Source organism: Armigeres subalbatus, chromosome 1 (genome assembly GCF_024139115.2).
Source record: "Armigeres subalbatus isolate Guangzhou_Male chromosome 1, GZ_Asu_2, whole genome shotgun sequence".
Classification (NCBI taxonomy): Eukaryota; Metazoa; Arthropoda; class Insecta; order Diptera; family Culicidae; genus Armigeres; species Armigeres subalbatus.
In genome coordinates this window covers 260,709,352-260,720,103 of record NC_085139.1, presented here as the reverse complement: position 1 = coordinate 260,720,103, position 10,752 = coordinate 260,709,352, and the positions used below count along the sequence as shown (strand labels likewise).

General features: G+C 47.3%; 1 protein-coding gene across 1 annotated transcript; it reads left to right on the top strand.

The window, feature by feature from the left end:
- Positions 1-389: 389 nt before the first annotated feature.
- LOC134207071 (cell division cycle 5-like protein) lies at positions 390-3,706 on the top strand. The gene is made up of 2 exons (XM_062682796.1): positions 390-605; positions 873-3,706. Exons 1-2 carry the CDS (start codon positions 561-563, stop codon positions 3,579-3,581), a joined length of 2,754 nt encoding a protein of 917 aa, XP_062538780.1. The 5' UTR covers positions 390-560; the 3' UTR covers positions 3,582-3,706.
- The last annotated feature ends 7,046 nt before the right edge of the window (positions 3,707-10,752 follow it).

Here is a 10,752-nt window from a genome sequence, read left to right as displayed (position 1 = left end):
AAATTTTAACCAAAATCAATCATCCAGCTACAGTGTGTTTGAAATTCATCCTGGAAAACTTCTAAATTCATCAATGAACACCACTGTTTGACGTTGGCAAAAAAGATGTTAGACGATATGGGCATCGGCCTTGTATCTTAACATTCGCTTTCATGTTTTATGTCTGATATACTTTTGGTTTTGCTTAAAAACAGTTTGAAATTGATAGGAAACGTACAGGAATGATATTTTTTCTATATTTCAATATATAGAATCATATTAAAAATATGTTTAAACAAAAATTCATGAGAAATGAGAACAAAAAAATAACATTTCAAATAGGTACTTTCGTTTTGGGCACACAACGACCGAACCCCTTTATCGGGAAGAAGGAGGCTGATAAAGTGACAGTTTTGACAACTGACATCAAAATAAACCGCATCGGTAGTTCGTGTTCGCTGCGTTTTGCTCATGTTGATTGCATTTTGTGGAGGAAACAATCAATAAATCTGTCTGAAAACTGGTGAAAAATAAAAAAAATCTTATTGTGATAGTGAGCAAGTGATTAATTAACCACCAAAATGCCACGAATTATGATAAAAGGTGGTGTCTGGAGGAACACAGAGGTGAGAACATTTTTACCGTGCACAGTGCTTCCTGAGGACCAAATCTGTGATCGAAAATGCTTTTGCCACAAATTGCTTGGAGAATGAATGTAGAAATTTGGTTCTGGACGTTATTCAACTAGTTGTGAAAACAATTGAATAAGGACACATGTTTAAAAATTAAGTTTTTAATTACTTGTGATAATATCCTCGGATGAAGCACTGTGCGCTGTTTCGCAATGATTCCATGCAACAGCAAAAAGTTATCGATTTTCCTTCTTCCCGCAGGATGAAATCCTCAAAGCGGCGGTTATGAAATATGGCAAGAACCAGTGGTCGCGAATTGCCTCGCTGCTGCATCGGAAATCGGCCAAGCAGTGCAAGGCCCGATGGTATGAGTGGCTCGATCCGAGCATCAAGAAGACCGAGTGGTCCCGAGAGGAGGACGAGAAGTTGCTACATCTGGCCAAGCTGATGCCGACCCAGTGGCGCACGATTGCTCCCATTATCGGACGAACGGCGGCGCAGTGTTTGGAGCGGTATGAATATTTGCTGGATCAGGCACAGCGGAAGGAGGAGGGTGAAGATGGTTCGATGGACGATCCGCGGAAGCTAAAGCCGGGTGAGATTGATCCGAACCCGGAGACAAAACCGGCCAGACCCGATCCGAAGGATATGGACGAGGACGAGTTGGAGATGCTGTCCGAAGCCAGGGCCAGATTGGCCAATACGCAGGGTAAGAAAGCTAAGAGGAAGGCAAGAGAGAAACAGTTGGAAGAGGCGAGGCGGTTGGCTGCGCTGCAGAAAAGAAGAGAATTGCGAGCGGCTGGCATCGGTTTGGGTAACAGGAAAAGGAAATTGAAGGGGATCGACTACAATTCGGAGATTCCGTTTGAGAAGACTCCGGCACAGGGATTTTACGACACTTCTGAGGAGTTTGTGGTTCCGATTGCGGCGGACTTTTCTAGTTTGAGACAACAGCAGTTGGATGGAGAATTGAGAACGGAAAAGGAAGCCAGAGAACGTAAGAAGGATAAGGAAAAGTTAAAACAAAAGAAAGAGAATGACGTACCGTTGGCGATGTTGCAGAATCAGGAACCGGCGAAAAAGCGTTCGAAGTTGGTTTTGCCGGAACCTCAGATTTCGGATCAGGAGTTGCAACAGGTCGTGAAACTGGGCCGTGCCAGTGAGATTGCCAAGGAAGTTGCTTCAGAGTCGGGAGTAGAAACGACGGATGCCTTGTTGGCGGATTACAGCATTACTCCACAGGTGGCGGCCACACCCAGAACTCCTGCTCCAGTAACTGATCGTATCTTACAGGAAGCTCAGAACATGATGGCGTTAACTCACGTGGATACGCCGTTGAAGGGTGGTGTGAACACTCCTTTGGCTCAGTCGGATTTCTCAGGAGCGCTTCCTCAGAGTCAAGTCGTTGCCACTCCAAACACAGTTCTGGCCACACCTTTCCGTTCGACTCGAGGCCCTGATGGAGGAGCCACCCCAGCAGGATTTTTAACTCCAGGTTCCGGAGCATTGGTGCCAGTTGGAGCTACTCCTGCACAGCCAGGAGCGACTCCAAACTTCGTTCGCGACAAACTAAATATCAATGCAGAGGAATCGATGTCCGTTACGGAAACTCCAGCTGGCTACAAAAACTACCAGAAGCAACTGAAATCATCTCTGAAGGAAGGACTCGCTTTACTGCCAACTCCTAGGAACGATTACGAAATTGTCGTCCCCGAAAACGAAACAGATGACCCAGCTGACGATGGCACCGGAGGGGAACCGATGGTTGCGGATCAAGCTGATGTGGACGATCAGCGAAAACAGGAACAACGTGCCCGCGATGCCAAGGAATTATCCCTCCGTTCGCTGGTCATTCAACGTGAGCTTCCACGCCCTCTAGAAATTAATATGACTGTTCTACGCCCTCCCAATGAAATGCACGGTCTGACCGAACTTCAACGCGCGGAGGAACTCGTCAAGCAGGAAATGGTGAAGATGCTCAACTATGACGCTATTCGAAATCCGGTTGTCAATCCCCAGGCTCCGCCCATCAAGAAGAACCCCTTATCTCAGCATCTCGCCTATTTGGAACAGAACCCGTACGATGAAATTGCCGAGGCAGACCTCGACAGCGCCAAAGAGCTTCTCAAGGAAGAAATGACCGTTGTCAAAGGCGGAATGGCACACGGAGACCTCTCACTCGAAAGCTACACCCAAGTCTGGCAGGAATGTCTCTCCCAGGTCCTGTACCTTCCCAGTCAAAATCGCTACACGCGCGCCAATTTAGCCAGCAAGAAAGACCGAATCGAATCGGCGGAAAAACGCCTTGAAATCAACCGCAAGCACATGGCCAAGGAAGCCAAGCGTTGCGGAAAAATAGAAAAGAAGCTCAAAATCCTCACCGGTGGATATCAGGCGCGTGCCCAAGCACTCATCAAACAGTTCCAAGACACCAACGAACAGATCGAACAGAACAATCTGGCCCTGTCCACGTTCAAGTTTCTCGCCTCCCAGGAGGACCTGGCCATTCCGAAGCGACTGGAGTCGCTGACGGAGGACGTCATGAGGCAAACCGAGCGCGAGAAGGCCCTCCAGAAACGATACGCACAATTGACCGAGGAGTTCCGGGAGCTTTTTAGGGAGGAGACTGGGCCACAGCACGTGGAACAGCCGTCGTATCCACAACCGTTCCAGCATCAACATCAGCGCAGGCAGAGACACGAGAAACCGCGCGGAATGCAGAATGGAAGAAAGGAACCTGAGCCGGAGGAGGAACCTGAGCCGGAAATCCAGCAGCCACAAGAGGAGGAGGAAGAGGAGAAGGAGGATGCGAATGAGAAGGAGGAGGAGGAGGAGGAGCAGCAGCAAATGGTTACTGAAGCGGTTGAGCGTCACGAGGAGGAGTTTGTACAGCAACCGGAGCAGGAGGAACATTCTCAAGTGGATGAGGACGCTATGGATTGCCAGAGAGATGATGAAGAGCAAGAGTGAGGGTGATGTAGAATAAGGGCAAATCATTTGCTTAAAGTCTATTAATTGTCAACAATATGAAATTATTCGCTAATATATTAATAATCATTCAATAAATGATCGGTGTTAAGTCAAAGCGAACTAAATATTTCTTCATGCAGAGTTTTTAAAGGAATTTCTATCGAATTTCACTAACTTCCGACAAATTCCTTCGGAAATTTCTACAGGAAAAGCTTAGTAAGTTCTGTAAGGAATTCTTTCAGAAATTCGTTCAGAAATTCTTCTAATGATTCTTAATGGAAATCTTCCAAAAATTCCTTTAGTAATATTTTCAGAAGTTCTTACAGGAATTCGTTCAGAAATAATTTCATCAATTCCCAGGGAAAACGCTACAGTGAAAATTCCATTTCTTCGGAAATTTATCCAGTACTTCATTTGGAATTTCCTCCAGAAGTTTTGAGACGAAACTCTAGGAATATCCGAACGAATTACAAAACGAATTTCTAAAGGATTTTGTAAAAGAATTTTCAAAATTCTTTAATTTCTTCAAGAATTCTTTTGGACATTCATCCAAGACATCTTACAAGATTTTGTCCACAGATTTCTTTGTAAAATCCTCTGGAAATGAAGGGATGAAGGGAACGACGACGAGCGATCCGCCACTCATCGCACACCTACCACATCGATGCTATTTATTATTAGCTTATCTTTATTTTAAGGCTCAAGCGCAAGCAGGCATTACGGAGCCGTTATTTTATTGATTTTACAATCATGATTGTCGTCTTAATGTATATTATTAGTCTTGGGAGCCGAAAGACTCGCGGCTTGGTCGAGGTTAAGGAGTACAAGAAAAAAAATATGGATGGGATAGGGCCTAGGTGGCGATGTTGTGGCACATTCATTGCTGATTGACAAGGTGTAGACAGGGATAAACTGTAATGATACAAACAAACGATTTTTCGAGCGAAGCGGTGGGAACAAGGTGGACATGGCCTTACAAGAGACAGGGGTTCAGACAAAGACATTGATTTGTTTTAAGAAATTATACACAAGGACCATGTAGTCTAGGTCAAGCTTACCCAACACATCTCTGAGGTCTTCCTTTTCTGGTTTCCCTCGGGCCCGGAGGGATGCACATAAATCGGACCTGGCAACATCGTATTTAGGACAGCTCCAGACAACGTGGTTGATGTCTTGGTAACCTGCACCGCAGTCGCATCGATTGCTGTCGGCGAGGCCTATTCGATAGGAGTGTGCGTTTAAAGAGTAGTGATTGGACATTAGGCGACACATTACCTTGATAAAGTCTCGACTAATTGCCAATCCCTTGAACCAAGGTTTCTTCGATACATGTGGGAGAATAGAATGTAACCATCTACCCAAATCTCCTTCATCCCATTTTCGTTGCCAACTGACCAAAGCGTGATGACGAGCAATTGTGAAAAATTCGTTAAAGGCGATTTTGCGCTCATAAATATCGCCTTCCATAGCGCCCACCTTGGCAAGTGAGTCCGCTTTCTCGTTACCCGGAATCGAGCAATGTGAAGGGACCCATACTAAGGTGATAGTGTAAAAGCGATTCGAGAGAGCACTCAATATGGTTCGTATTTCACTCAGGAAATACGGTGAGTGCTGCACCGGCCTCATTGAACGGATAGCCTCTAAAGAACTGAGACTATCCGTAAAAATGAAATATTTATCAGAGGGAAGAGAGGCGATTCGCTCTAATGCATAGTGTATAGCCGCTAATTCTGCGATATATACGGAACAAGGGTTTTGAAGTTTATGAGCGGCGCTATGGAGATTGTTAAAGACACCGAAACCAGTGGATTCATTTGATTTTGACCCGTCGGTGAAAAACCTTTTATCACAACTAACATGACCGTACTTGCTTGCAAAAATTGGTGGTATGCACTCCGATAGGTGGGGATATGATATGCCATGGATCTCTTGTTTCGTGGTAAGATTAAAACTACAGTAGAACTGGAGGAGTCCAGGAAGCAACCACGATTGGGAACATTCAAAGAAGGACCAATCTCCAGGCTCATGTAGGAGTAGTACACTGTCATAAATTTTGATTTTGAGTCGCTAGGTTTCGCAGGTTGCGACAGGATGATCTACGATGAATTACATCCCCGCAACTTCGACGTCGTGGCGCTGCAGGAGATTTGCTGGACAGGACAGAAAGTGTGGAAAAGCGGGCATCGAGCGGCTACCTTCTACCAAAGCTGTGGCACCACCAACGAGCTGGGAACCGGCTTCATAGTGCTGGGTAAGATGCGCCAACGCGTGATTGGGTGGCAGCCAATCAACGCAAGGATGTGCAAGCTGAGGATTAAAGGCCGTTTCTTCAACTATAGCATCATCAACGTGCACTGCCCACACGAAGGGAGACCCGACGACGAGAAAGAAGCGTTCTACGCACAGCTGGAGCAGACATACGATGGATGCCCACTGCGGGACGTCAAAATCGTCATCGGTGACATGAACGCACAGGTAGGAAGGGAGGAAATGTAAAGACCGGTCATCGGACCGGATAGTCTGCACACCGTATCGAATGACAACGGCCAACGATGCATAAACTTCGCAGCCTCCCGCGGAATGGTAGTCCGAAGCACCTTCTTTCCCCGCAAAAATATCCACAAGGCCACATGGCGATCACCTAACCAAGAAACGGAAAACCAAATCGACCACGTTCTAATCGACGGTAAATTCTTCTCCGACATCACGAACGTCCGCACTTACCGCAGTGCGAATATTGAATCCGACCACTACCTCGTTGCAGTATGCCTGCGCTCAAAACTCTCGACGGTGTACAACACGCGTCAAAGTCGGACGCCGCGGCTTAACATTGGGCGGCTACAAGATGGTAGACTAGCCCAAGAATACGCGCAGCAGCTGGAAGTGGCACTTCCAACGGAAGAGCAGCTAGGCGCAGCGTCTCTTGAAGATGGCTGGAGAGATATTCGATCCGCCATTGGTAGCACTGCAACCGCTGAAATTGGCACGATGCCCCGGATCAGATAAACGACTGGTATGATGGCGAATGTGAGCAGTTAGTGGAAGCGAAGAATGCAGCATGGGCGAGATTGTTGCAACACCGCACGATGGCGAACCAGGCACGATATAAACGGGCGCGGAACAGACAAAACTCGAGGAAAAAGCGCCAGCAGGAAGATCGAGACCGTGAAGAGACGGAGCAACTGTACCGCGCTAATAACACACGAAAGTTCTATGAGAAGTTAAACCGTTCACGTAAGGGCCACGTGCCACAGCCTGATATGTGTAAGGACATAAACGGGAACCTTCTTACGAACGAGCGTGAGGTGATCCAAAGGTGGCGGCAGCACTACGAAGAACACCTGAATGGCGATGTGGCAGTCGAAGATGGCGGTATGGTGATGGACCTGGGAGAACGCGCGCAGGACATAATTCTACCGGCTCCGGATCTCCAGGAAATCCAGGAGGAGATTGGCCGGCTGAAAAAAACAAAGCCCCTGGGGTTGACCAACTACCAGGAGAGCTATTTAAACACGGTGGTGAGGCACTGGCTAGAGCGCTGCACTGGGTCATTACCAAGATTTGGGAGGAGGAAGTTTTGCCGCAGGAGTGGATGGAAGGTGTCTTATGTCCCATCTACAAAGAGGGCGATAAGCTGGATTGTAGCAACTACCGCGCAATCACATTGCTGAACGCCGCCTACAAGGTACTCTCTCAAATTTTATGCCGTCGACTAGCACCAACTGCAAGGGAGTTCGTGGGGCAGTACCAGGCGGGTTTTATGGGCGAACGCTCCACCACGGACCAGGTGTTCGCCATTCGCCAAGTACTGCAGAAATGCCGCGAATACAACGTGCCCACACATCATCTATTCATCGACTTCAAAGCCGCATATGATACAATCGATCGGGACCAGCTATGGCAGCTAATGCACGAACACGGTTTTCCGGATAAACTGACACGGTTGATCAAAGCGACGATGGATCGGGTGATGTGCGTAGTTCGAGTTTCAGGGCATTCTCGAGTCCCTTCGAAACCCGCAGAGGGTTACGGCAAGGTGATGGTCTTTCGTGTATGCTATTCAACATCGCTTTGGAAGGGTAATACGAAGAGCAGGGATCAACACGAGTGGTACAATTTTCAATAAGTCCGTCCAGCTATTTGGTTTCGCCGACGACATAGATATTATGGCACGTAACTTTGAGAAGATGGAGGAAGCCTACATCAGACTGAAGAGGAAGCTAAGCGGATCGGACTAGTCATCAACACGTCGAAGACGAAGTACATGATAGGAAGAGGTTCAAGAGAAGACAATGTGAGCCACCCACCGCGAGTTTGCATCGGTGGTGACGAAATCGAGGTGGTAGAAGAATTTGTGTACTTGGGCTCACTGGTGACTGCCGAAAATGACACCAGCAGAGAAATTCGGAGACGCATAGTGGCTGGAAATCGTACGTACTTTGGACTCCGCAAGACGCTCCGATCGAATAGAGTTCGCCGCCGTACCAAACTGACAATCTACAAAACGCTAATTAGACCGGTAGACCTCTACGGACACGAGACCTGGACGATGCTCGTGGAGGACCAACGCGCACTTGGAGTTTTCGAAAGGAAAGTGCTGCGTACCATCTATGGTGGGGTGCAGATGGCGGACGGTACGTGGAGGAGGCGAATGAACCACGAATTGCATCAGCTGTTGGGAGAACCATCCATCGTTCACACCGCGAAAATCGGACGACTGCGATGGGCCGGGCACGTAGCCAGAATGTCGGACAGTAACCCGGTGAAAATGGTTCTCGACAACGATCCGACGGGCACAAGAAGGCGAGGTGCGCAGCGGGCAAGGTGGATCGATCAGGTGGAAGATGACTTGCGGACCCTCCGTAGACTGCGTGGTTGGCGACGTGTAGCCATGGACCGAGCCGAATGGAGAAGACTCTTATATACTGCACAGGCCACTTCGGCCTTAGTCTGAATAAATAATAATAATAAATTTTGATTGGAAGTTTCGTTCGATTAGCTTCTCAAAATTCTCAATAACCAATGGGTTTAAAACCTCACACCGGATGAGGAACCTGAACGACAATTCCACGAAACGATCTGATAAAGGAAGTACTCCCGCAAGTACCTCTAGACTCATTGTATGAGTCGAGTTCATACAACCCAACGCGATACGGAGACAACGATACTGGATTCGTTGGAGTTTTAACAGGTGCGACGGATTGGAAACAAAAACTACCGTATTCGATAACCGACAGAATCGTTGTACGATAAAGCTTTATCAGATCTTCCGGGTGGGCTCCCCACCATGTTCCGGTTACAGTCCGCATGAAGTTGATTCGTTGTTGGCATTTTTGATACAGATGCTTTCCCCAGGTGCCTTTCGAGTCGAACCAGACCCCTAAATATTTATGTGAAAGGCCTTGAGCGATTTTCTTACCCTCAAGGTGAATTTTGCCGGCTTATGCTTCCTAGAAAAGACAATCAGCTCAGTTTTCTCCGGAGAGAATTCGATACCTAGCCGAATAGCCCAAGTAGACAAATTGTCTAAAGTATCTTGCAATGGTCCTTGCAGATCGTCCGCCGCTGTTCCTGTAAAGGAGACGACGGCGTCATCCGCAAGCTGTCTAAGCGTGCAATTTTCCATGAGACATCCATCGATATCTCTGACGTAAAAGTTGTAAAGAAGGGGGCTTAGGCATGAGCCCTGGGGAGACCCATGTAACTAATTCTTGAAGTTGTCGAGTTTCCATGAGAAAAGCTCATATGTTTCTCAGACAACAAGTTATACAAATAGTTGTTCAATATTGGTGAAAGTCCACACTCGTGGAGTTTGTCTGAAAGGACGTCAACGCAAACTGAGTCAAAAGCCCCCTTAATGTCCAAGAAAACTGAACCCATTTGCGCTTTTTGAGAATAGGTCAGTTGGATCTCTGTAGTAAGCAGCGCAAGACAGTCGTTCGTTCCCTTGCCTCTGCGGAATCCAAATTGAGTATCTGATAGAAAGCCGTTCGATTCAACCCATTTGTCGAGCCGATTAAGAATCATCTTCTCAAACAGCTTCCGTATACACGACAACATCGCGATTGGCCGGTACGAATTGTGATCCGACACAGGTTTCTCCGGTTTCTTTATGGCGATCACTCTTACCTGTCTCCATTCATCTGGAACGATGTTGCTTTCCAGGAATCGATTGTATAAGTTCAACAATCGCCTCTTCGCGACGTCTGGGAGGTTTCTAAGTAGGTTGAACTTAATACCATCCATTCCAGGGGCAGAATTGTTACAAGAAAGGAGAGCAAGCGAGAACTCGACCATCAAAACGGACTATCCATTTCGCTTCGACCGCGTGTTACGTCACGCACGAATCCTTGTATAGGAACGGAATCCGGGCACACCTTTTTGGCGAATGCAATTATCCACCTGGATGAGCTTTCTCTATCTTCGTTAACCGCCGACGCGTTTCGCATTCTTCTACCGACCGTCCAGAGAGTTGTCATCGACGTTTCTCGCGAAAGGCCATCAACAAAATGACGCCAGTACCCTCGTTTCTTGGCATTTACGAGGCTCTTGAATTTTCGTTCAAGAGAGATATACCTATCATAATTATCCCGCGAACCCCGCTTCCGATAATCCTTGAACGCGTCGGATTTTTCACGATATACTCTAGTACACTCGGCATCCCACCAGAGAGGAGATGGAGGACGTCGACGCGCTTGCGATCCCGGTATAAGTCTACGCTGCGCATGTAGCGCGCTGTTATGAATCAAACCGGCGGTATATCAATATTCTTCCCACGGAGGAAGTACCTCGACTAATTGTTCACCATCGATGATCGCTTCTGCATATTTTCCCCAGTCAATGTGCTTTGTGAGGTCGTATGCATTGCAAATCTGATGAGTCTGACGCGATCCATTGGTAATTGAGATTTCGATAGGCAAGTGATCACTACCATGGGGATCCTGAATCACTTTCCACGTACAATCCAATGTTAGTGAAATCGAACAGATTGAGAGGTCAATTCTACTTTCGAGTCCTGAAGATGCTACACGTGTTGCTTCCCCATTATTCAAATATGTCAAATTGAAGTAGTCACATGTCATAAATCAAAGATGAACGGTTGTCATCGGTAAGTTCCCCAGGCTGTACCGTGTGAGTTAAAATCTCCTAGGATCAACCGTGGCTCAGGCAT

Bases quoted from the DNA above. Each gene is read 5' to 3' on its own strand.
- LOC134207071 (XM_062682796.1), top strand. From the start codon at position 561: ATGCCACGAATTATGATAAAAGGTGGTGTCTGGAGGAACACAGAG. The intron at 606-872 runs GTGAGAACATTT...TTCTTCCCGCAG, and splicing joins GTGTCTGGAGGAACACAGAG to GATGAAATCCTCAAAGCGGC.